Source organism: Citrus sinensis, chromosome 8, assembly GCF_022201045.2.
Source record: "Citrus sinensis cultivar Valencia sweet orange chromosome 8, DVS_A1.0, whole genome shotgun sequence".
NCBI classification, from domain to species: domain Eukaryota; kingdom Viridiplantae; phylum Streptophyta; class Magnoliopsida; order Sapindales; family Rutaceae; genus Citrus; species Citrus sinensis.
Genome location: NC_068563.1, coordinates 877,868 through 902,944, shown reverse-complemented (window position 1 = coordinate 902,944; position 25,077 = coordinate 877,868). Strand labels below are relative to the sequence as shown.

The 25,077-nt window shown below is 35.7% G+C and overlaps 5 protein-coding genes and 1 long non-coding RNA gene across 10 annotated transcripts; 2 read left to right on the top strand and 4 right to left on the bottom strand.

The window, feature by feature from the left end:
• Nucleotides 1-583: 583 nt before the first annotated feature.
• LOC102622894 (probable ubiquitin-conjugating enzyme E2 23) lies at nt 584-7,276 on the bottom strand. 3 transcript variants are annotated; one of them, XM_052431880.1, is made up of 8 exons: nt 7,072-7,276; nt 4,254-6,323; nt 3,718-3,786; nt 2,768-3,256; nt 2,193-2,262; nt 1,944-2,083; nt 1,477-1,788; nt 584-1,274 (listed from the first exon to the last, which is right to left on the bottom strand). In XM_052431880.1, exons 2-8 carry the CDS (start codon nt 6,321-6,323, stop codon nt 1,023-1,025), a joined length of 3,402 nt encoding a protein of 1,133 aa, XP_052287840.1. In that variant the 5' UTR covers nt 7,072-7,276; the 3' UTR covers nt 584-1,022. The 3 variants fall into 3 exon arrangements, with proteins under 3 accessions (XP_052287840.1, XP_006486718.2, XP_006486717.2); XM_006486655.4 differs by having other exon boundaries at nt 3,649-3,786; nt 7,072-7,275; XM_006486654.4 differs by having other exon boundaries at nt 3,649-3,786; nt 4,254-7,275.
• Nucleotides 7,277-8,328: 1,052 nt separating this feature from the next.
• LOC102622602 (uncharacterized) lies at nt 8,329-10,550 on the top strand. The gene is made up of 5 exons (XM_006486653.4): nt 8,329-8,524; nt 8,610-8,706; nt 9,147-9,225; nt 9,320-9,401; nt 10,240-10,550. The coding sequence occupies exons 1-5, from the start codon at nt 8,492-8,494 to the stop codon at nt 10,378-10,380; spliced, it is 432 nt and encodes a 143-aa protein (XP_006486716.1). The 5' UTR covers nt 8,329-8,491; the 3' UTR covers nt 10,381-10,550.
• Nucleotides 10,551-11,042: 492 nt separating this feature from the next.
• LOC102622301 (probable 26S proteasome non-ATPase regulatory subunit 3) lies at nt 11,043-13,913 on the bottom strand. Its single transcript, XM_006486652.4, has 8 exons — nt 13,636-13,913; nt 13,351-13,541; nt 13,135-13,272; nt 12,903-13,039; nt 12,713-12,767; nt 12,503-12,613; nt 11,976-12,215; nt 11,043-11,818 (listed from the first exon to the last, which is right to left on the bottom strand). Exons 1-8 carry the CDS (start codon nt 13,715-13,717, stop codon nt 11,306-11,308), a joined length of 1,467 nt encoding a protein of 488 aa, XP_006486715.1. The 5' UTR covers nt 13,718-13,913; the 3' UTR covers nt 11,043-11,305.
• A 985-nt stretch (nt 13,914-14,898) lies between these two features.
• On the bottom strand, nt 14,899-16,945 carry LOC102621809 (monooxygenase 2). Of its 2 annotated transcripts, none has more exons than XM_006486650.4 (6): nt 16,758-16,945; nt 16,534-16,680; nt 16,258-16,326; nt 15,955-16,120; nt 15,642-15,870; nt 14,899-15,506 (listed from the first exon to the last, which is right to left on the bottom strand). In XM_006486650.4, the coding sequence occupies exons 1-6, from the start codon at nt 16,844-16,846 to the stop codon at nt 14,962-14,964; spliced, it is 1,245 nt and encodes a 414-aa protein (XP_006486713.2). In that variant the 5' UTR covers nt 16,847-16,945; the 3' UTR covers nt 14,899-14,961. The 2 variants fall into 2 exon arrangements, with proteins under 2 accessions (XP_006486713.2, XP_006486714.2); XM_006486651.4 differs by having other exon boundaries at nt 16,773-16,942.
• A 1,966-nt stretch (nt 16,946-18,911) lies between these two features.
• On the top strand, nt 18,912-21,251 carry LOC112499311 (uncharacterized). Its single transcript, XR_003066950.2, has 2 exons — nt 18,912-20,577; nt 20,695-21,251. It is a non-coding gene; the product is annotated as an uncharacterized LOC112499311 (long non-coding RNA).
• A 314-nt stretch (nt 21,252-21,565) lies between these two features.
• Nucleotides 21,566-24,656, bottom strand: LOC102621311 (monooxygenase 2-like). 2 transcript variants are annotated; one of them, XM_006486648.4, is made up of 6 exons: nt 23,883-24,656; nt 23,657-23,803; nt 23,409-23,477; nt 23,127-23,292; nt 22,649-22,877; nt 21,566-22,322 (listed from the first exon to the last, which is right to left on the bottom strand). In XM_006486648.4, the coding sequence occupies exons 1-6, from the start codon at nt 23,954-23,956 to the stop codon at nt 21,778-21,780; spliced, it is 1,230 nt and encodes a 409-aa protein (XP_006486711.2). In that variant the 5' UTR covers nt 23,957-24,656; the 3' UTR covers nt 21,566-21,777. The 2 variants fall into 2 exon arrangements, with proteins under 2 accessions (XP_006486711.2, XP_024958064.2); XM_025102296.2 differs by having other exon boundaries at nt 23,657-23,811; nt 23,883-24,655.
• Between the last annotated feature and the right edge of the window lie 421 nt (nt 24,657-25,077).

The window sequence follows — 25,077 nt, the reverse complement described above, 5'->3', positions numbered from 1 at the left end:
AATGTGTGCTTTTTGGGTGCTCATAAGACTAATGTGGTTCCTGTATTCCTGTCCAACTTATTCACTGGTTAAATGAGAAAAATAAAGCTCACATCTTCACCGTGCGAAGTCTCAGCCAATTATGGGGCTCCCGGTTCACTTTGTTTAGATAGAGAAAGAATCTTGTTCTCGGGGCTCCACTAGACTTCTGGTTTCACGCTTGTGTGCTTTAAAGATACTTTCAAGATGCTAATTGTTTTAAGTTAAGCAACTGCCAATTTTAAGTGATGCTTGTATTTTAAAGCATTCCATAAAGTCGTTCATTTGTATTTTTATAATACTGGTATAAAGAAATAGAAGAACTATCCACAAGCTTCTCTGTAGATGGAGAGATCGATTGGGGGATAGCAGAGTAACTTTGACATATCAAATCGCTCAATAATTATCACTTCACGACCAATTACTCAGAATCAAGAAATCATACTTGCCGTTATTTCGGGTTCAACAAGGGGAAGGGTCCAGACTTAACCGAATGCATGAACAGGAATAGAGATACAAGCAAAACCAACCCAGCGCAACCAAGAAGATATTACACAATTAATAATGAAATGTCAAAGGACTTGGAGGATAATCTTTCCTCCAAATTGTAATTGATTTATAATCAGCAACAAAGTGAACGATCAAAAACTTTTGACAGATGCTTGATCCTAAGGGTGTAATGAAAGAGTAAAAATAAAAAATCTAGCTGTTTGGCTGACAAACTTCCATATTTGAAAACCAAGATGAGACCTAGCAATTTGCCCCAACAAAAATCAGCCACTAAAATTTATAAAGCTTTCAAATAAGACCAAAGAATATTCCCCTTTCAAAAAGGGAAAAAAAAACCCAAAAATATTTCTAATCACAATTCATATGAACACATCAATATGGCATGAAAAACCTTTACATTAAATAGTTAGTGAAATTTGGAATTACTGGCAGCAACTAAAATGACCTCACCAGCTCCAAGGCAATGCTGGGCAGTTGGCCTTCAAAGCCTATGACTATGACTCTTGCAAATGCTTGAATTCACCGCAATCAGCTCCTAATTCATTAAGTGCAGACAAAAGCTTTGGCACAATTTTCTCTAACATCAGCTTAAAGCCTTTTGAGTTTGAATTTGCAGTAACTTCATCACCTACGGACGCATCTTTGGTGAGAGAACCAATTAAGTAGCCCTTCATATATGCATCACAGGCCTTAAGAATGTAGTAACCACGCTTCCTGAAATGGTCTTTGATAAACTCTTCAAAGTCCTGCATTTATCATTCACATGGTGACAATTTTACAATAATTAGTTATACACGTTGCCATTATTAAACAATTCCAAGATAAAGTAAAAGAGATGAAGATGCTGCATCCAGAAAAGGGAAAAAAAGGAAGAAAATCTGAAGTGGTAAAACTATATTTAAAAAATAAATAGAAAAACTGGTCAGAACAATGGAATGAAATAATCACCTTTGGAGGCCTGCGCATGAGATAAATCATTGTCTTGCAGTTAAGCAAGAAAGTATTCTCATTGTAAGCCAATGAGTTTTTCTCTCCTTCCGCTGTCCCAACCTGCTTATCATACCCTGCTTCATTAAAATATGGCCTAGAATTTAGCACCAACCCCTGGAGTGAGACCAGGACTTGAAGAATGCTAGATGAAGTTGGATCCCAGACTTCATTTCCTCTGCCAGTCCATGTATTCAGAAGGCTAAGGCATACATTCCCTTCCTCATATAAATTAGGATTTATCTTCCAACCACCAGAATGATAGTATGCTGACTGCAGGATTGCAGACTTGGTCAGGAAAAAGAGTACATTTTTGGACATCATCAACTTAAAAAGAATGAAAGAACTGTAAATTTGAATAAACAAGATCAGAAGTATAGCTTGTGAACCAAAGACAATTCGAAAACATTCAAATAAGCAACTCTTACCAGTGGAACATCAGGATATGCAGGAGGTAGATGAAAATCAAAGAAAAAGAGACCATCTTGATAAGGTGTTCCATATGCCCCAACTATTACTGCCCTTAAAAGATCCATACGATCTTCATAAACCCGTACATAGATCCCATCTGTTAAATTTTGTTAAATTTTTCAACTGCTTAGACCAAAGGCTGATGAATTTGATTGTGTTGTCAGGCTATTAGCACAAGTTCTATAAAATATACCAGCATAACTTACCAGGCAAATTGTTCTGAAGGATGCTCCAATCTTGCTGGACCTTCTTCAACCACTTCCTTCCATTGTTATTCTGCATCATATTAATGATAAAGAAATAAGTAGGCTGAAGCTATATGGGCAAAGGTGCAGCTGCAGCTGCCAAGAATTGAGAATATCCATGCCAACAAGAAAAATATGCAGAAGATGATGACCCACTTGAGCTAACAACCTAAGAACTCATTTGTTTCTAGATATAGGAAACATCGAGGAAAATGATATCCTGGAAAATGACCTATTGACAAGTATAATATTATACAATAAAAATGAGCATACATGGTTTTAATATTCCTTAAAATTATCATTTACAAGATATCTTACTACCCGTGACATGCCTCTTTCGTTACTCCCCATAATGTAATTGAAGTTTGCAGGTTAGGTATCATACATCATTCTGCGATGATGTCAAAAACTCTGCCGAAACACTAGCGCGGGGGGGCGGGGGGGGGGGGGGGGGGGGGGGGGGGGGGTGGGTTGGGGGGGGGGGGGAACATGAGAAAAAGCTTCTTATAGTAAAGTTGAGTTTGAGTAAAATGTACCTGTTCGCTTGCACCAAGAAAATGATGATCCAGAGGATCTTTAGTGATATCAAAGCGCTTGAAACTGAAAGTGTCACCCCTGTTACATGTTGGCTTCTCCGATTCTTCAGTGCTCAAGGTTAAAGAAGATTGTGGTCCATCTGAAAATTCTGGGGCCTCAGCATTGACGTGCTCTTCTTGTTCTTCATGACTGCTTTCCACACCACAATTATCTACGACATCAGATTTTTGAGTGCTGGACTCAATGCCAGAATCAGTTTCCCCAGAACTTGTTTTTATTCTCTGAGATGGAAGTTCGTCCTCAAGTTTGGAATCAAAACAAACTGGATCTACATTTTTCCGGCCCCTTGAGAATATTCCGGATGCAAGTCTGGTAACAAATCCAAGAGCAGCTAAAGGGAGAGACAAAGCAGCATTTCGTCCAGAATTATTTTCTACACTGTCCTCAGCCTCAGAGCTCATTCCAGTTGCATGCTGGGATACAAGTTCCTGAACACCAGATTGACATCAATTACTTAACCAACAAAACAGATCAAATAAGACAGGAATTAAATTCAACAAGCTCTGTTGTCAATGAATTATCAATTCAGCACTTGCTGCAATCATCTAGCAGAGAAATCAACTATTTAATGCTTACGCCTCCAATATATTGCAAGGAAAATTGTTACTCAGCATGGCGATCGTCATTAAGATCATCCAAAAGCATATTGTGATTCATGGGAGAGATATTAGTAATTTTCCACATCTCTCTCTCGTCAAACCTGATCTAGATGTACACATTTCAAACCCATCCCAGCATAAGAAAACACATTAAGACCTTCCCCTAATAGACATGCAATACGTTTTAATTAAGGACATCCGTATGACTGTTTCAAACGAACCTCTTGAGTATTCTCAAGAGCATCCATCTCATCATCATTAACCGTTTCCCAACTAGCAGCATCACTTACATCGCTCCCAGCAGCGACAGACTCATCATCATCATCTCGACCAACAACATAAATTGCTTGAGGTCCAACCTAAAGAGAAGCCAAAAAATCAATTCATTAAGACAATAACAGTTCTGAATCTCTCAAACTGAGGAAAAAATAAATAGTAACCACCATATGACTAAAGATAATAGCAGGACAGCACAAAAAACCATTTAATTATGCAGAAGCAGAAATCTCCTATAAGGTTTCCATGTGTCTATCTCCTTACCCCAAGATTTACTTCATATCGTATATGCTATTCACAAAAATTTAATTACCAAAAACAGCTGACAGCTTTGTTAAATCTAATGACATGCAATGTTTCTTTTTTCTTATCTCTCTCTCTCTGTCCTTTTTTTTTTCCTTGGTTGGGGAGTTGGGGGGTGTTGCGGGGTGCTGGTTTGGCGTGGGGTTAAAATTAACATACAGAAGTCACCAGTCATGAAAGTTGAAGATTTAATTATTGGTAGAAAACGTACATTCCATGAAGAAAAAAGGAATCAGAGAGAATATACCATTGAAACCATTCCATCAGCCCATGCAACTTCAATATCACCATCCTTGAGGCCAGTTATATTCCCAACCCAAGACAGATCGGTGAAATCCATGGAAGCCTCATCACCTAACGGATCCTCAACTTTTTTATCCCCCAAGTTCTTTTTTACTTTAACCTCATTTAATCCAGTTTGCTGCTTTAATTCCTCAACAGAACCCGCAGCATGGTCTGTTTGTGCAGGTGAAACTGGGGACAGTCGAACAACTACATCACCATAACAATAATCATAATCTGGATGTCCCTCCAGCTCATACACACTTACCATTTCCTCCTTGTCAAACTCCCGAGGATCTTCCGCTCTAGCAACTGGCTTTAACCACCTTACACAAGCTGTCCGCTCCTTTGCATTTACAGTTTTAACAACCCCAACACGCCTGGCTTCAGAAGTATCATCCCCATCATCAGCCACCTTCTCAACTACATACTGTTCCGGAACAAATTCATGATCACCAGGGCTATCAATTGGAATTAAAGTTGTTGCATTTAGTCTGCGATCTACAGTTCCATCCTGCCATGCCACATCAACCCTGGTCCTTGTATTGACAATTAACAGAGCTTTTTCAAAATTTTCCTCCTTCTTTCGAGACTTCTTGTCTCTTTTAATTACGACCTTACGCATCCTTTTCCGATGAACAGGCCACGGTTCATGGCCTGGCTCCTTTGAAGCCGATGATGAACGATTACAAGAACCAGGTTCAGAACAGGCTTTACTGAGAACAGTTCCATTGTTTCTGCCATATGAAGTCTCAGGATCAAGGTCCATTAATTCACTATTCTCATTTGTATCCTCTGCTACCTCTTCAGAATCACACCCACTTCCCATTTGATCATGATCTAATTCAGTTTTGCTGGAATCATGAAGTTGCAACTTTGACAAACCCCTGTCTATCTGAATGGAGGATGATTTTTCCAAGGATGGAAGAAGACACCAGTCACCTACTTGCCAATTTGCATGTGCAAAACAAGATAACAATTTTAAGTTCTTAGGGCTCTGTTCCTCAGCTGGGGGAGTAGAAGAATCTGCCCCATGGCCAGTAGATGCAATCCAATAAATAAACACAGAGCCAGCAGCAACTTTAGTAACAGTACCTTCCAGACGGTTCGCCTTCCATAAGCCAGATAGCCACCTAGAATTTTTGAAAACTGATGAAGAGCTTGCCCTTACGCGCTGTCCAGGGTAGTAAGGAAAATGTCCATCATCTTCCAGGGTTGTTTTTGGGGTTGGTTTTAGACGCAGTGGCTCAGCTCTCATTACTTTACATAAAGAACCATCATCAAATAATACAGTTACATTATCAAAGACATCATTAATTCTACCCAACCAAGGACCAAGAACAACATAATCACCTACAGTGAACTCCCTCACACGTTGCAACTGTTTAGATGACACATCTTTTATTAGTGATCCGTCAGTAGCTAGCAAATCAACAGACAAATTAACATCTACCACAACACCCACTTGCCCAGTTGGGTCTGAAGCAGCAGCAACATAATCCCCATGTAAGAATCCCCGATCGACAACTGTGACATCACTAATATTTTGGACCGGGTCAGTGTCATCCATCCAAAGCACTCGTACCTGTTCAGCTTGAAGAGAATCACACTTATAACTATCGGAATCTCTGTTTCCATCCCCATTCTCAACAGCATTGTTATTGACTTCACCATTTCCTTCATCCTCTTCCCCATCTTCATCCCCCTCTTCCCCATCATCATCCTCATCCTCATCATCGTCTTCGTCATCAGTTAAGCTATCATCTGAATCTGAGTCACCAGCAACTTCACTCACAATCCCGATCACACCACTCTTGTTGCTTCTCACAACATCTTGTCTATATATATGCGGAACACTATACAAGTTCTTGACAGCCTCATCTAGTTTCTTAACTTCATTGTCTTTACTATTTACATTTGGCTCACCAACAAACCCATTCATCTTAGAATCATCACGAGCAGTGAAATTATCATCATGCACACTTGTTGCAGGCTCATTAACATTGGAAGCAGCAGCACATAGCTCATTCTCCATCTAAATACAAATATTGAAATATTGTTAAGACTATTATTCCCGATCTTATCATTCAGCATAAATTAACATGTATGAAAAGGTATAGCCATGTCTCAACTACTATTCATCTTCCTATCATTTTCTCAACTACACTTATATAGTGTTTCCTTTTGTTTAGCTAACATCATTACAAGGGAAAAACCTATGAACACCCATCTTAACCAGGTGCTACCCTTTGCACATTTTTGCAAGGAGTGGCAGCTCTCCAGACTTGAATCCTAGCACCTGCAGCTGCACTTATACCAGACAATGGCCTCTGAATCACGTAAACCATTTATACACATCTTAGTCTAGGCCAATCAAACCCAAAATCCAAAAATTGAAAAAGAGCAACTTATATTTACACTTACACATTAAGGATTACTCAATAGGGAAATAAAATCCACATTACCCAGTATATCAAATTAAACAATTACAATTACAAAAGTTAAATTCCCATAAACATTAATTTGCATTGATTATTCTAGCTGATCTTCCAGCTCATTACAATCCTTCTATTATTTCAAATCAATGAAGCCAAGACCAATAAAAATTTGAAAAATAAAACAACCCCACTCAATAGAATCATTCCCTTTTGCACAAAAACGCATTTTAAAAGACATTGAATTAATCGCAAATAAAAACCCAGCTCAAATCTTCAAAACAACGTTGAGTTTCAGAAAAACAACAATGAAGGCGAATTATTTTCAGCTAAATAAACGAGATTTACCTAAAAAATTAAAAAAATTAACACAGCTGTGTAATTTTTTTTAGGATTTTTTTTTTTCCTTTCGTTATTTCTAATGGAGGGGGCTGGCTGAATGGGTGTGTTCTGTTGATGCTCGTTAGAGGAGAATATAATGAAAACAGAATGAGAGAGATGAAATTCTGGAGGCGGTGTCGGGCTATTTTGTAATTTTGATCTGTTGGAGTTTATGTTTTTGATAATGGCTTTTTAACCTTTAAGTTGTGTGGGTAATGACGTGTCATGTGTCTGAGAATATAGTGTTTGATATGAGCCGTTGGATCTAATGACGAAACGTAGAATTGACCCGTATGGGAATTCCTGAGATTGAAAATTGTGACGCCTATAACAGGAAAAGAGTTGAAGCAAAGGAATAGTAGCTTTCTTGGGAAAGTAAATAAAGGAAAGGTAGCCTTTTGTTACAAGTAATAATTTTTTTTTTTGTGATCATTTTTTAGTGATATTGTTAAGCTTTTGAAATTAATATCACAATTCTTGTATTTCTTTTTTACTATTAAGTGTTTATATTATATTACTTTAAAAAGTTAACCAATCATATAAAGATTATCTCTTAATTGGCAAGGATATTAATTGTTTCTTATTTTATGTAGGAGAAATTTATAAAGCATAAATTTAAACATGTGAAAATACTTTTCGAGCACTTGTTAAAAATAAGAGAGATAAAATGTTTAAACCTCTCATTTTTGTGAGGAACAATAAAAATTTCTCTGTAATTACATTTGTTTTTTTTTTAATCTTTTCATACCTAATTCTTCTAATAACATAACAATTTTTATTTATAGTAGATAAAATATAGAAATAAAACAATATCACTAGTGTATTGTATGTTGCAACAAAAGTGGGTATTTGAGAGGTAAAAAAAAAAAAAACAAACAAAAAAGTTGGCTTTCATTAAAATCTTTAGTTTGATTAAAATGTCATTTTATATTTTACCCTTTTTCATTAGATTAGGATTTTTAAAGATTAAGATTTTATATCATTCTGAGGGCAGCAATCCAAACCGTTATTAAAACATTGTAGTAGTTAGTTCATTACTCAATTATATTATATAATTGATATATTGTATAATTGTGTGGAAATAATTTTTTTTTTTTTGAAATATGAATGGATGAAATGTAAATGGGCACGAGGTAAAAATTCGATAAGTATCAGAAAAAAAAAAGAAAAAGAAAAAGGTCTTATATCGTCTTGAGGTATAACTAATATTCAAATGTAGAATGAGATTTTTAGATACAAGATGGGGGCGATTTACTAAATAGTGGAAATTACGTGGCATTACACTCAAAATCTCAGTCTAGAGGGTGACGCTGGAAAATTTGTCAATTCAATTGAGCAGAGAAGCGATAGCGAATCACCTTCTTCTCCCACCTGAGAAATCAAGAAGATGATCGCGTGCGTCGCTGTCGTTGGGCATCAGGTACTCCCTCGTTTCAACAATTTCCTTACTCTTTTATTCGTAAAGAGATGATAAAAATCTGATTTTGCTTTTTTATTTTTTTTAGAACAATCCGCTCTACATACAGAGCTTCACTGAAGCAGATGACGCCCTCAAGCTCCATCACATCGTTCACTGCTCTCTCGATGTCGTCGACGAACGTGGTATATAAATAATTTATATCTGTTTGAGTAATTTGTCTATAAACGCTTGATTTTGGATGATCTGATGTGTGGCTCTGTTTTTGGTTCAAAAGTTTCCATTTTTCAATGTGATCTTGCTAGAATTCTATGTAAATGTTTATTTTTGGATTCTTTCTGAGGCAATATGAAGGTTTTTTTTTTTTTTTGGGGGGTGTTTTTAGTCTTGATCGTACGGATCGTAGTCGTTTTGTTCAAGTTTTTACAATTTATGGCCCGACTCTAGGAATTTTGCAAGATGGTGAGAAATGGGTTAGTTTTATGGGCTTTTGTCTTTGTTTTGTTGTTTCTGTGTGTTATCGTTGTAACTGTTGTTCTAGAGTAGATGCAGGAGTTTTGCAATGGATTATTTAATGTTGGAATTTCAAGTTTTGATGCGTGATTGTGGTTATAACCATGCACAGTTAACAATCCCAAGAAATCTGGGCCGACTCTGAACGAGACGTTTTTGGGTTTACTCTATCCAACTGAAAACTATAAAGTGTAAGGAGTTGTTTTGGCTGCTTTGCAAATATATTGTGGTATGTTCAGTTATGCTTACGTGTATACTATTTTTCTTACGCAATTTGTTCTTCAGGTACGGCTATTTGACTAATACAAAGGTGAAGTTTATCTTAGTGACTACAGATTTAGATGTCAGAGATGCTGACGTGAGAAATGTGAGTGTTACTATCTCATTCAAATGTTAGGCCAAATACTTGTTGGGATGTATAGGTATTACTGCTAAGGGGAATGGTGCATCATGTCTACCAACTGTGGATTTTGATTCATTTCTAGATTTGTTTGACAAGTTTGATTCAATACATAGATACTTAAAGTTATATGTCGTTTGAGTTTTGTGGGATTGGTTTTATTAATAAACATCAACTAAGATCCAAATTCTTAAAGGAATAGCTGTCTGAAGCATTCATATGATGCTTGGTAACAATTTTCTTAAAAGCAATGGGGTTTTATCAATTCAACGCATTAGGTGCATCGACTGCCAGGAGATGTTACCTGCTATCTGATTTGCTGATCTGTCTTGAGATGTTATTTTCTCCTTGATGTGAAATATTCTTATTAGCTTGAGTTTCATATCATTGTGGATTTTCCTTCAGATTATTATATCAACATGCTGGGGGCTTGTTCCTTCTACACAGTTATGAATCACACACTGATGATATTATGTGTACTATCAAATCATGATATAACTTGCTTTAAACTTTTGTCTCTTCAACTACAGATTTAAGTGCCCTACCTTTTTGAAAAGTTAGGCAGTCACAACTTCCCTTTAAGTTTCTAGCAAATGAGATTAACTAGTTTCCTTGTGAGTAATAATAAGAAATATAATGAAATGAGACCTTGAAAAATGAAAAAGAAGAGTTTTCAGTGTATGAGCTTGCCCCTGATTGGATTGTCTTGTTTTGATTTACTTATTAGTCTATATTTCCAATTGTTGGGGACCAGTGTATGGGGTCTGACTTATTCTTGCTCATTTTATTCCCAACAATTGTCTAGTTCTTCAGGAGGTTCCATGCTGCATATATAGATGCCGTTTCAAACCCATTTCACGTGCCTGGAAAAAAGATAACATCCAGAACATTTGCAGAGAGAGTAAGCACCATAGTCAAGTCATTTGGGTTGAGTTCAGCTGGTTAATTGCTGCTGGTGTAAGATTGAACCTTTTGAATCTCCTGACAATTGTTTTCATTTCCTCAGTTCTTTTCTCAGCTACAATTAGGAATTGAACAGATATTGTACCATTTATGTTCTTTCTCAAGGAACTCAGGATCTGACTTGTACCAAATATAAAGCAAGTGATTGTGATCTTTCTTGTCTTCCATTTCATTATGTATCCATGTTATTCCAATCATGCCATTCTCATGATACAAGAGGAAAATATTTCTTCCATCTAATGTCCGAAGGTTTACCAATATAGTTTCTGGAATTTGGAGACACAATTCTTGGAAGACATCTTGAAAGGATTTCCACAACACAAAAACATGTTCAACTCATAGTTTTATAGCTGTCCTCTTAAGTGGTAGATAAATTCGGTGATGCTATTTTACTCAATTGATGAGTCGCTAATCATTTATCATTATGTATACGTTAAATACTCATGAGTAATACAACACAATCAATGAATGACAGTAATATGCCATATCAATTGCGTTACAAATTATGTTCTAACTAAATAAACATAACATTACTCCCATCACTTACGTAAGTGTTGCTTTGAATAATTATTTGCGCATAAAATGAAATCGTAATGCTTGAAAACACGCAATCTGTTCATTGCAAAATGAAATGAGCACCATAGGTGAATCAAATGGCCATGGTCTGCAATTGACAAAAACAAGATTAAGACGAGCAACCCGGAGGTTACTTCAAAACAATAATGCAGCGGTTCCTCAAGTTTAACAAAGAAAGCCTAAGACATGAACTAAGAGCAAGACCTATCAAATATAATGGTCAACCAGAAGACGAAAATCAGAATGCTTTAACAGAAGTATTTCAGAGGAAGGTGCGGAACTAGATGAAAGCATTCTGTAGGGAAAAAAAGATGTGCTTGCAGATAACTAATTTAAAACTCATCGTCATCCTCCTCAGCAATGTGTTTTGCAAGCTCTTGTTCCTGCTGCTGTCTCTCCCTCCTCTTCTCGGCACTTTCCTTTTCCTTGTGGGAATTTGGGGGAAAACGAAGTGCACGAACTGCCTCGTTATGCATATTGAGGCAGAAAGCAATCCTTGAATTGAATGCAAGCTGAGGTTCGTTTGTAGAGTAGATGTCTCCTGTCTCCTTTGACACCATCCAGCCATTTGCATGATCCACTGTTGCATCAATCGCACCATCTCGGATTGCCTTGGAAACAATACTCTCAGCATCAGCAACAGGATTGGCAGAGTCCAATCTCAGCTTCTTGGCAACATCAGCAAGTGAGATGCGAGAATACGAGATGCTGATGTTCCGCAACCCAGTCCTAATGACATTATGCCGCAGCCTTACAATCAAGTTATTGGTTCGGTCAGAGCTGAAAGTACTTGAGAACTTCTCAGCAACTGACTTAAATAGCTCCAAATCCCCAATGCGCACAGCCTGAGATATAAGATAACATCATATTATAGCCACATGTGCAAGGCATCTCTTCATTTAATAGTCAAATAAAGACATTCTTATACCAGAATTTGTTAAACCTTAATATCAACAAAAAGATTTAAATCCAATGGCTCAAATTTGAGAAATGCAAACTCACATTCGTAAGCTCAAAATATGGCCTCAAAGCCTTCTCCATGCCTTTCTGCATAAAGACAGTCCTCTCAGGAATTTCTCCTAGCAATAATCGGACAATGATTGCCCACTTGTTGCATTGAACTCGGAAGCCAAGGGCTGCAACGGGGGCTTTCCGAGCAGCTTGAAGGAGGGATTCTTTGGCATCTGTGTACTCCAGCTGTATTGTCCTAATCTTTCCCAAGTAAAAGAGGTATCGACAAAACTGCAAGAGAAAATAGTTAGTGCCAAAGATGCTCAGAATATTAGTGTCAAGAAGGAATAATCATGCGTCCACAGGAAGAAAGCATAAATAATGGCAGTAAGAGGAAAACAAGCAGGGATACATGACCCTGACAAAAAAATTCCATTCCAGAATTCATGTCATGCTTATCAGAGCAGCATTTTTTCAAACAAAATAAATCAAACTACTAAACAGGTATCCAACATTAAACAACAAACACATCTTGGAATGCATCAAAAAAGAAAAAGATTCAGAAAATTAGGAGTTGCCTGCTGGTTTGAGTGAGCTTCAAATCGAGGTGCCTTTGACCTAAGTTTCTCAGCTTGATCATACAAATTGTAATGGAGGTAATTGCGAAGTAGCAGGTTGAGAAGTGTTTCCTGCACGAAGTTGAAATCCAATGTAAATACCCAGCAGTTTTATCCAACTGTAAGACCCCAGAAATATAGACAGAATTTCTTTGAAAACCAAAAGATTACCTGCCCCAGCTCATCATGGCGCAATGTTGCAATTCGGTGGAGGGCAAGTAGATTCCTATTGCACAAACAAACTCCAAAGTTAGACCTAATGCGCAAACCTCTAGCACTGGACTTTATTTCAAGTAATGTGTTCAAACATAAATCACCAATCTAAAAGGAGACAGGATTATTATATTAACACACAACTCACCCTCTAATTTCAGCAAGATCACCAGTGAGTTCATAGCAAAGAGAGTAATAGAAGTAAAGTCTGGCAGCTAATACATCAACAGTTCTCCTATTCATGTTCTTCAACCGTGCAATGCTTGCCGATGAACAAGCTTTAGCCTTAAAACAACACAATGCAAGACAACTCCAATAAGCACCGCATGACAACATCAATTAAAAACCCAAAAATTAATAATAATAATAATGTGCAATACCTCATTGTATCTCTTCTTATCAATCAAAAATATAAGCACAAGCAAGTAGCAGTAAATCTCTAACTCCGGCAAAGGATGTTTTGCAGGGGCTGGAGCTCCAGATGATGCGGTATCAACTTCCATCTCATGTTCATCCTCCTATTCACAGACGAAAATTAAATTTTGACCAAAAACCCAACCAAAGTTTAATAGAGTTTAATACAACTACGAAATCACCTTGGGCAAATACGAAAGCAAGCGACTGTGGGCCTCAGATCCCGGAGCCAGCGCGAAATTGAGGAAAGCCGACAGAACGGGCGCCTTGAGTTTTCGTCTCAGCGCCATCGTCAGCCTCACAGCACGCATTATCCGCCGAACTTCCCGCGCGTGAGCACCAGTTTCCATCAGCGATGCAATCTCCTTCAAATCTGAACAAAAAGATTGATTTTGTTCTTTCAGAAAATTAATTAATTAATTAGTTAAAGAAGTAATTTAAGAAATTGATTAGCTGATGGAAATTACGGTGGAGAGTGGAGGGAGTAAAGGGGGAGGAGAGGGAATTGGAGGGGTTTTCTTTATCCTTCATCTCGACGTCTTGAGTCATCTTCTTCGACAGTGAGTGAAATCAAAATTAGGGTTTTTTTGGTGACGAAATTTAGGGATTTTTGGGCAATAATGAACCTTTAGTGAGGGAGAGACCGTGTGTGTTAATTTTGAGAGATCGGAGAATGGTGAAGTTAACAAGCGAGCTTAGGATATCTCGATTGTCTACTGGTTGGTTTCCTTCTCTGCAAGTCAGAGCAAAAGTTAAAACGACGTCGATTTCGGGATTTGTATGGGGATTTGGAACGGCGTCGTCTACCTGTACAAATCAATTTTTTTTTTTAAATATTAAATCAATTGATATCCGAAGAATAACATCGGATCTCGACTAATCCATATTCGAGCCAGGTAAAGACCATCAGGGACTAATCTAGATTAAAAACCATTAGGACGATAAAGCTCTTTCAACAAATATTTAATGCAATTACATTCTGAAATCTCGACTCGAAAACCTTAATTAAGATAAAACAACTCCTTACCACATGATCTACAAACTTATTGGTAACAAAAAATTCTTTTAAATATTATAATAATCTCCTAAAAAAAAGTGTTATAATAATAATAATTTACATAGCTCACAAATTAAATCTAGTTTACAAGAAATTATTCAAAAAGATTGACACTTTAATTACAACGATTAATGAATTAATTCTGCCGCAATGATTAGTTGATTTAAATTATTTCGATTCACTAGAGTAATGGAATCTTTATTTAGATAAAATTTGCTAACCATAGGTTTTTTTTTTCCTCTAAATCTTATATTTAAAATTACTATGCACCCCATTCCATCCAATTCCTTCCAAAGTTGCTACGAGGTTTATCCTTTATTGAGATGACTAAACATGTAGAATTCTGTATAATATTATCGTACGAATAATATTGCACATATATATTTGATTATACTAACTTTGTAATCGTTTTTTTTTTGTTCGAAAGTCCACAGTCAATTAATTAGAATTTTAAATTTGTAAATGAAATGAAAAATTTTGGAAAACAAATAAACAATTTCTAATTATTATAACATATTACAGATGTAAGAGTAAGATAGGCTTTTTTTTTTTTTTTTCAAATTTTCCATATTGTATTACGTATATACATGCTCAAATACACTCATAAAATAAGCATATATTTTACTCTATTTTCGAAGAAAGATACTGATGATGAAACATTGAGACATGCTCCTGATCAAGCAGAACTTCTAGCTTTTATTCCTTTATTATGATTGAAACTTAAAATTATTTGCATTTAAGTAGAGGTGAGGTTCCCACAGTCAAAATCAGCCTTCTTTAAGAGCAACCCAACTAGGAATGAAGCCAAGATTTTATCTCTCAAAAAGTTCAATATCTTCCCATCACTTTGTTGTATGGAACCAACCAGATAAGCTATACTGATGAGCTCGAAGCATCTCCATCTCCTTTCTTTAGCATATCTTTTCAGTCCCATTTCAACCCTCTTATTAAATCCCTCCTCATCTTCTTCTCCAACTCCCTGTTTAGTCTTTAAGGCTTCATTGATACATCTAGCCAAAACAATGCCATCTTCCAAGGCTGCACAGCCACCTTGGCCAATGTCTGGTGTCATTGGATGAAGTGCATCTCCAGCTACACACACGCTGCCTCTGCTTATATTTCCCCACAGCACCTCCTGTGGCTGTCTGTATTGTAGGCGCGATGATATAATGCTATCCAATGGAGTTTTTTCTATAACAGCCTTAACTTGTGCAGGTAAATCATGCAACTTTCCTAACACAAACTGCTTCAACTCAGCTGAGTGATCCTCTAGCTCTTTATCTACTCTTGTAATAAAGTTTTAGTAACAGATTAGAACGTGAGAAAATGGCCTAACTTTAGTAGTAATCAAACATAATGTGATAACTTTACATTGAAAATGTGCATTCATAGATGACATATATATTTAATAATTACCTTGGCTGGAGGAAGTCCAAGTGAAGAACCAATAAATAGTCTGATCATCACAAGGGATGAAACCGGATCTTAGACCTTTGCCAAAGAACTGCAGGAAGTTGGGCTCAAAGCCATGACTGCCCTTGAAATCTGAATAGCCCCTTATGGCAGATCTTCCTACAAAAGCTGGATTCTTGAAGCCGAGCCATTTTGCAACTATGGAGTTGACTCCATCACACCCAATCAACACCTTTCATTCACAAAGTGATCAATGATAAAGGCATAAGAATGGGAAACTGTCACATCAAATAGAAGTTTAGCTTCAGCTTTTTACCTTGGTCTTGAGGATGGTTCCATCAGCTAGATGCAACAGCTTAAAATGTCCTGATTCCTCAATTGAAACCACCTGTGATGAGTACCTGATAGTACCACTTGGGAGCTCTTTTGCAAGTGTTTCTAGTAACAACTTCCTTCTCACACATCGCATTTCATGTTCTCCGCTAAACATGATCACAGCCACAACAGCATCGATAGTAACAAACAAAATTGCCCCACCAAACTTTTGCTTAGTTTGGCAGCTTGCTAATATGAGATCAAATTATGAGGCAGTACATGTGACATCAATGAGATAACTTACTATTTTCCTTGGACCTTCAATGACCTCTCAGAAGAGGGTTTCCCCGATATGGTGGGGGTAGCAACTATGCTGCATCACATCTGTTCAGGTCAGTTTCCAGCAAGCATATTTATGCGGTGCCATATTTAATTACTTCACAATGTCCTAGCAGGCCTTGCTACTAACTTAATTAACACATATTTAGCTTTGTGGTTCCATTTCTATTTTTCAAGCTACAAACTTCACTAACATCCACAAAAGCTAGAAATTGGCAAAGCAGAATTCGCTTTGAGTTACCTTCTGAGCTGTTGATGTTGTTGGCGAAGTGAATTACCGATGCCGACAGCATCCAAGGCCTTCCAGGCATTAGTCCACACTGTGAATGCAAATCCTGTGACCCTCAAACTCTCTGACGACTCCAGTACCATGCTTCTGATTCCCAGCCTGCAGCAACACCAATTAATTAATTGGACAAATTACGCACACAGGAACACTTTATGTTCTATTGGTTATTATTTTACTTTTTTGTTTTAAACCTGTAAAGTCCCAAAGAGGTTGTCAGGCCAGCAATTCCAGCTCCCACAATCACAATATCTTCAACTGATTCCATGATATCTTGGGCTTTCTATTTTCTGTGAGTTCAAGTTCTAGCTAGAGCGTAAAGTGATCGGCTCTGGAATTGATGCATGGCAAGAAGGATAAGGAGGAGGCTTTAATATATGGTAAAATATCAGTTTAGTTCTCCTATCTTGAGGTTAATATTTGTTTAATTCCTAAAATTTTTAAAATATCTTAAAATATCTCCGATATTAAATTATTAGTATATTTTCTTTTACTTTTTGTTACTTTTAGTTTTATTTTTATAATATTATCCTCTTACGATAATTTTTTTAAGCATTAGTAAAAAGAAAAAATTAATTATCAATTTAATCTTAAAAAATAAAATAGAAAAAAAATTAATATATGTTACTTTTTTGGAACACTGCTGAGGAGTTAATATATTAATTTTTTTTAATGTTGTCCAAAAAAAGGTAATTTAATTATTTTTACAATAATTTTTTTGGGACAAATGTAAGCTTTCACAAAAATTAATTAATATATATATATATATATATATTTGTTTTTATTTTATTTTTAGGTTAAATTGATAATTTAATTTTTTTATTAATTTTATAAAAAAAATATTATTGTAAGAGAATAATATTATAAAAATAAGTCAAAAGAAACAAAAAAAAATTAACAATAGAGATGTCAATAATTTAAGAGTAATGATGTTTTGAGATATTTTAAAAAATATAAAAATTAAATAGATACTAATCTTAAAATATAAAGATGGAATGAGTTTTTATTTAAAATAAAATATATAAAATTATGCCAAAAAGGTTAAAAGTACAATTTAATAGCGGCTAACGGGATGATATTTATTTCCAATATAGTCTACGTATTTAAGCCATGTTTGTTTTTAGAACACTTAAAGATTTAATGTTATTACGTAAGGGGTGACGCGTAAGAGCACTTGCAGGAAAAGTTTCCCAATAACGCCAAATAAAAGAAGGACAAGGTTAGATGAATTTAGCAAATGATTCAATTAATGTTAATAGCTTCACCCTGTTCTAGTAAAAGCCTCCCTTGTAAACATTATAACTATGAAGCCACTTACCGCACGTTTGGGATTATTTTAGAGATTTAAAAGTGATTTTAAAAAGTTAAAAGTTAACTTTAATTTTTAAAAAATTGATTCTATAAATAATTTTTAGCAAAATCACTTACATTCTATAATAGATTTTAAAAAGTATAGAAAGAGTAATTTTTCAAAATCTCATTTTCAGAATCAATTTTAAACTTAATATAATACACACACACACACACACACACACACACATATATATATATATATATATGGAGAGAGAGAAAAAAAAATATTTCAGTCCGAAATTTTAAAGTGCGGGAACATTTGGGAAAATGTACAAATTGTGCGGTTTAAGCGCTTTAAATTTTAAATTTTTAAAATCCCGCGGTTTTAAAGTTTTTCCGAATATTTTCCGTACTTTATGATCCTAGACCAGAAAACTACTATATATATATCCAAAATTATCCTTACTAATTGGGAAATAAATTTATTTACTTTAAAAGGATTATTATTATTACCAATTGTATTAAGATAATAAAATAAAGAAATAAAATTAACTATAAAAAATTCTTATTTTAGTTATCAATTATTACATATACACAATAATTTTTTTATATATTTATAAATTTATAAATGAATTTTATTCAATATTATATTCAATTCAATCATTTATATTTTTACAGTAGTTTAACAGTAAGATTTACTAAAGACATAAAACTACTTTTAAAATTCACGACACTTTTACAAATAAATTTTATCAAACATTAATTAATTTTATTCACAGCTAATTTTTTTTCCAGTACGGTCAGTAACAATCATTTTGAAAGTTACAATATTACCAAAGTGGCTATAAATGCGTTTCCATCAATCATTTTTATTGATTTCACTGGAAGAAAATGGGTCATTTCCAAGGGAAAGTACCCTCAGAAATAGACCAAAGCTGTCGAAAAAACTCATTTTCAGACGGGACATGCTGTTGACCATCATCGTATTAAGTATTATCCAAAAACCACATAAATCTATTAATTTTGATATTGTTCCATAAATGGCTTCTAGGTTTCCATTAGATACGTATAGAAGTCTTCTTTCCCTGAAGAAAAGCATACAAGCAATACTAGAAAAAAGCTTCTCTCTTATATTTAGAAAGTAAGCCTGCTGATCTGAGTCTAGTGCAGCATAGTTTGGACTGAAACATTTTTTGTAACTGTCTCTTGATATGCTTTCTTTCACTGCTGTATAATCAATTGCAGGTGAAAACATATTGATATACACATAAGAGACGGAACACCAACATGAAGGATCAGCAAAATGCTGGAAAGAGAGTCAGAAATGGTGATCATCCAATGGATAGTGATAGGCTCAGCAATCTTCCTGACCATATCATCTACTAAATATGCTGTGAGGACTTTCTTCTTGTCCAAGAAATGGATTCAGCATTGGACTCAAGTCCATAGTCTCAGTTTTCACTATAAGTCCTTCAATAAGATGAAGAAATTTGAGCAATTCATACGTCGCGTCTTGCGCCAACGCAGGCAATTCAATCTCACTAGACTCAGTTTTATTAGAAAAAACTGGGGGATGCTATCTGTGTAGAAAATAACACCACCTTTTCTAGAAGGTGGTGCCCACCACTTTTGAAGAAGAATGCGGTTGTTGCTGCATTCTTTGAATCAACGAAAACAAAAAGAAGAAGGTTTTGGTGCCGACCAAAGAAAAAAAAAAGAGAGAGAAGAAAAAAAGAGATGCCGGGCCCAAGAAGGAAAAGAAAAAAAAATAATAATAATAATTAAATAATTGATTAATAGTGCCAAAACTTGCTCTATAAATAAAAACAAAGAGAATGAGCAAATTCATTCCATCAAGAGAGAAGCATTTCCTTCTTTTAGAGTTGAGAGTATTAAGAGTTTAATAAACTCTTGAGTGATTAGTGTTATGAGAGTTTGGGTGTATTCGGATTTTGGAAAGTGAGCTAAAATACTACAATACTTGTAACTCATTTTCACAAGTAAAATATTTCCTTATGTTTTCGCTCGTAGACGTAGGCTAAAAGTCGAACCACGTAATTTCTAGTGTCTATTTTTGTACTTGTTCTTTATTTTCTTCTAATTTTATTTTAACTGCGCGTCTGCTTCACCCACCAATTTCCTAACAATATGTGCCAAGAACCATATCTAGCGTATCTCTGGCAACAAGAATTTCAAAGTTTGCTAGGTCACACAATGTTGAAGAACTCAAAACTGATTCTCGTGAGATTTGTTCACAGCTCTCTAAACTTCAAACTCCGAGGAATCTGAGTGTGGTTGGTCCTTGCATCACAAACTCAACTCACTTTGCACCATTAACAACTTTGTGTCTCACTCGAGTCCAGTTTGATCATACCTATAGATACAGTGATATCTTTTCGGGTTGCTTGATGTTGGAGAACCTATACTTCAATGAATGTATAGTGGATTACTTTGATGAACTTAAAATATCTGCTCCACGGCTTGTTAACTTAGCCATATCTGGTTTCTTTTCTTATTACGTGTAGAAGACGATGAAGCTCGTGATATCTGCTCGAACCCTCATTTTGTTTGACTCCTGTTCTTGAAAACGTCAAAATTCGTATGCTATCAGGATATGCTCATTTAGAGCATGCCTTGGATTTGCAGAGACTGGCTGAAAGGCTCTCTCATGTAAAATCAGTCAATATAACAGGGAACTTTTCTCAGGTAATTATTACTTCGTATGTTCATTTGAATAGTAGTATGTTTACATTCTTAATCGTAACAATTTTTTTTGTTTTGTTTTTTTAATCGTTAAACTTTTTGTTCCCCCTCATTTTCAAGACTTGTAGGGGAATTTCATCCTGAATCCTAGATCAGAAGCTGAAGATTTCGAGCTCAACAAGGTATCATATGGGATCTATGTTGAGAAAATTTGAATGCATCATCAACTAGGTGGCATTTCTCTTCTTTTGTTTCGGTGAGTTCAGAAGTGATGGGCCGTGTATTTTGCTGCGATAATTTCAGGAGACCAGAGAGGAATATTTAAGAAAATATTTTGAAGCTGCTTCACATATGGATGTTATGATCAAGTGTTTGGGGAACGAAAAATGGAGTAATATTTGGTTCTTTTGTTGTTTATCTTCTGCTGCAGTTTTGTGCTCCAAGATAACAGATGTTTATTTCAGTTCAGAAGTCAGCTCGAACTGTTAATGTAATGCAGCCAATAAACCTACATTATGGAGAATATGTGATGACTTACGATTTCTTATTTTATCTTTCATATTTTGTTATTGATTAGAAGCGGCCATGATTGTTTCACCACCTTCTCCTAAGAATTTTCCCGAGTGGGGTCATAGCAATCATGACCTCAACTAGAAATGAACATGAAATATGAATTCCCTATTTCCAGCCATGGCCTTGTATAAGGTCTTTCCTAAAGTAATCAATGAACTTGAAATAATGCCAATGCATGAAAGATTCCATCACGGAAAAAGTAACGACAGACTTTAGATAAATCAATTCGATTCCAATAGATGAAACTACATACAAAGAGATTGGGGCTGGTTACCAGCAGATACAGAAAATATAGTTGCACAAAAATGCTGCCTGCTCAATTGATAGCATTCAAATCATCTTGAAACAATCACGAAGAAGAAACTGTAATCACAAAGGTTTGAAACTGCGGAATAAAGTTACGGATGTGATGAAAAAATTATTCCAATAAATCAACTTCTTATTTCATTTTATTTCCCTCATTCTGCAGTACTGTGATTTTGTATTTGCTATAAAGCATTGAGAGTATATATTGGACAAACATTTAGCACCAGAAGAGTACATTTTTGTTATTTTTCTTCAAGTTCTGTATGCACAATTAGTCGTGCAAGTAACTATTTACAGATTGGAAAATTAGCAAAAGTAGGTGCATCAAGAAATGCAGAGCTTTCCACAATCAAACTCAAGTATCTTCATCATCAGCCTACCCAGAAGAACTGAAAAGATTTTATCTCTCAGGAAGTTTATTATCTTCCCATCATAGCCAACAATATAAGCCATGCTGATGAGCTCACAGCTTCTCCATCTCCTCTCTGTTGCATATCTTTTCAGTCCAATTTCATTTCTCTTAAATTCCTCCTTGTCCTCACCAGCTTTGTCTTTAGTCACTCCGCTTGGTTTTTCAGTTGAGGCTTCAGCGATACACCTGGCTAAAATAATGCCATCTTCCAAAGCCGCACACCCACCTTGACCTATGTCCGGTGTCATGGGGTGAAATGCATCTCCAGCTACACACACATTTCCTTTGCTGATATTTCCCCATAGAACTTCCCATGGATATCGGTATCGTAGTGGAGATACTAATATACTATCTAACGGAGTGTTTTCTACAATAGCCTTTACTTGCTCGGGTAAATCATGACACTTGCTCAACACAAACTGCTTCGTCTTATCTGGGTTGCCCTCTAGCTCTTTATCTACAATCAGTGAAATTTTGCCAAATGCTGATCAGAAAGTGACAAACCTAGAAGTGAACGTAACATTAATGATTATGCAGACAACCAAGAAACTCAGTAAGGATTGTTGATGATATGACTTTGGCGAATCTAGAGTTGCCATGTTCCTCTTGAACAATGAAATTTTACTTGAATAACTTATGTTACCATAAACTTTTGTAAGGTAATCTAAGCTTCAAGGTTTCGTACTCGCTGATCTGATGATATGCTGCATAACCATATCTACTGATACATTTCCCATACCTGAATAGCTGAACTAATCAAGGTTGAGAGGAAGGGATAATTACCTTGGTTGGACGGACACCAGTTGAAAAACCAATAAACAGTTTGATCATTGCAAGGGAGAAAACCATATCGAAAACCTTTCCCAAGGAACTGCTGGAATTTCGGCTCAAGGCCGTGTCTCAACTTGAAATCTGTGCAACCCCTTATGTCAGATCTTCCTGCAAAAGCCGGTTTCTTGAACCCGAGCCATTTTGCCACCACTGAGTTCACTCCATCACAGCCAATCAAGACCTTTCATCACAAAGCAATGCAAATGATAAAGTTCTGAAAACTGGACGAGCAGCAGCTCACAAATTAGAGCAGCACAGAGTTTAAGGATCATATTCCATTATCAACATGATATAAACATATTATCAAGCTCATTTACATGTTTTTGCAATTCATCCATCACATAGGTTGCCAATATTGCCGCTGTCACATAATTATACCATTGAGTAGCCTGAATATTTTGAAAATATATAAGTTTAGCTGTTATTTTACCTTAGTTTTAAAAACGGCTCCATCAGCTAGATACACAAGCTTAAATAATCCAGATTCCTCAACCGAAACTACCTTGGAGGAGTACCTTATGGTGCCACTTGGAAGTTCCCTTTCAAGCGCTTCCATCAACAAGCTCCTTTTGACAGATCGAACTTCATGGCCTCCACTAAGCATCTCATACTACATTATTAATACTCATTCGCATACAAAGAAAGTAATCTAGAAAAATGGTAATGTGGGGGATGAAATGATGAGGCATTATAACATTATGAGATAATTTACCGATTTCCCTTGGTCTTAAATGATATCTCTGAAGCAGGTTGACAAGAAACTGAAGAAGCAACCACCATCCTGCATCGGATCAATTCAGGTCAGCGTCAAGCAATCATAAACTATCAGTACTACTAGTGATAAGTGAGGCACCAGTATTCCGAGATGCAGTTAGGAAATAGATTAAAGAAACTATCAATAGTTCTGGTTATATTCATGATAAGAACAACTTGGTAGTAGAATCAGATGTTTTAAGTTACCCCTGGAGCTGTATGTGTTGTTGGCGAAGAGAATCACTGATGCCAACAGCATCTAAGGCCCTCCAAGCATTAGTCCATAATGTTATTGCAAATCCTGTGACCCTCAAGCTCTCTGATGATTCCAATACTAAGCTCCTGATTCCCAGCCTGCAACTCTAATCAAAATATAATTACAGATATAGCATGCACAAATTCACAACTTTACGTTCAATCAGTTGGTGAATACCTGTGAAGCGCCAAAGATGTTGTCAAGCCAGCAATTCCAGCTCCCACGATCACAATATCTTCATCTTCTTCCATGATCTATTTGGTCAAACGGGTGCTAGGGGCTCTAGCAAATTATTTCATTACTACTGTTTTCTCATTATTCTAGCCGTAGAGGAATCTTGTTACGAAATCATAAGCAAAAAATGGCTGCAGTATAGGAAGAAAAGGCTCCGCTAAAGCAATTAATGAACCTCAAACACGAAATTATGAACACAAGGATAACCGGAGGTCCACTGAACTCTTCGATATAAATTATGAATTCCCTTGTCGATGTAGTATGATAATATCCTTGTCTTTTTGACAAAATATTATAAAAAGTATTGGTGCCTAAGGATGTCAGGGACTCGGGGGCGCTTTTCGAAATATACTTGAAAAACTTCTTTGTTTTTTATCTTTTAATATTTATAGGCATAAATATAATATATATATATATATATATATTTACAGACATAAACAGGCCACTGCTTGACCCAAAAATGCTCCACAATTTTCTTTCTTAATACCCTTAATTATGAAAGGTTTTTGGAGCTAATATCAAAGCATTTTGTGGCTTCAACACGGGAAAAGATGATTTTTGAGATGCTTTCTTTAGAGTCTTGACATCACAAAAGTACCGGAACCGGTAAGAAGAAGAAAGTTGAGATAAGCGACTGATGTATATTTAGTTAAAGGCAGAAACAGGATGACATAAAACACAGAAGAGATAGAGACGTGGAGCATCAGCAAAATACAAAGGAAGTGAACACCAGTAATCAAGTGGGTAATGATCAGCTCAGCAATCAAAATTTATATTTTGAATAATGTTGGGAAATTAAATTTATATTTTGAATAATGCCAGCTCAGTAATCAAAACCAGTAATATAAATTTATATTTATATTTTCAAGTGAATTCCTAGGAAATTTATGTTATCCCAATCAAAATTTTGAGGAAGTAAATATAAAATTATAATAGCTAACAGAAAATTTTAATGTTGAATAGCGAAGGAGTGAATGGCTATAAAATATTTGTATTAAAATAAATACCATTTGATTTTTGGTCTGATAAATATAATCTAAAATACCGTAAATACATATTTGCAAAGAGGAGTTAATAAATTATTATTTAAAAAAAAATAGCCGCTTGCTTTTTCGTTCAGCAATATAGTTGGTAGGCT

Coding starts and splice junctions, on each gene's coding strand:
- LOC102622894 (XM_006486654.4), bottom strand. CDS start 6,323: ATGGAGAATGAGCTATGTGCTGCTGCTTCCAATGTTAATGAGCCTGCA. Junction 3,257..3,648: donor CTCTTGAGAATACTCAAGAG/GTTCGTTTGAAA, acceptor TCTGGTGTTCAG/GAACTTGTATCCCAGCATGC. Junction 1,275..1,476: donor TCATGCGCAGGCCTCCAAAG/GTGATTATTTCA, acceptor TGATAAATGCAG/GACTTTGAAGAGTTTATCAA.
- LOC102621311 (XM_006486648.4), bottom strand. CDS start 23,956: ATGGAAGAAGATGAAGATATTGTGATCGTGGGAGCTGGAATTGCTGGC. Junction 23,478..23,656: donor CAACACATACAGCTCCAGGG/GTAACTTAAAAC, acceptor GATCCGATGCAG/GATGGTGGTTGCTTCTTCAG. Junction 22,878..23,126: donor GAGCCGTTTTTAAAACTAAG/GTAAAATAACAG, acceptor TTGTGATGAAAG/GTCTTGATTGGCTGTGATGG.
- LOC102622602 (XM_006486653.4), top strand. CDS start 8,492: ATGATCGCGTGCGTCGCTGTCGTTGGGCATCAG. Junction 8,525..8,609: donor TCGCTGTCGTTGGGCATCAG/GTACTCCCTCGT, acceptor TATTTTTTTTAG/AACAATCCGCTCTACATACA. Junction 8,707..9,146: donor CGATGTCGTCGACGAACGTG/GTATATAAATAA, acceptor AACCATGCACAG/TTAACAATCCCAAGAAATCT.
- LOC102621809 (XM_006486650.4), bottom strand. CDS start 16,846: ATGGAATCAGTTGAAGATATTGTGATTGTGGGAGCTGGAATTGCTGGC. Junction 16,327..16,533: donor CAACATCAACAGCTCAGAAG/GTAACTCAAAGC, acceptor GATGTGATGCAG/CATAGTTGCTACCCCCACCA. Junction 15,871..15,954: donor GAACCATCCTCAAGACCAAG/GTAAAAAGCTGA, acceptor TGTGAATGAAAG/GTGTTGATTGGGTGTGATGG.
- LOC102622301 (XM_006486652.4), bottom strand. CDS start 13,717: ATGACTCAAGACGTCGAGATGAAGGATAAAGAAAACCCCTCCAATTCC. Junction 13,542..13,635: donor TACTCCCTCCACTCTCCACC/GTAATTTCCATC, acceptor CTTTTTGTTCAG/ATTTGAAGGAGATTGCATCG. Junction 13,040..13,134: donor ATAAGAAGAGATACAATGAG/GTATTGCACATT, acceptor TGTTGTTTTAAG/GCTAAAGCTTGTTCATCGGC.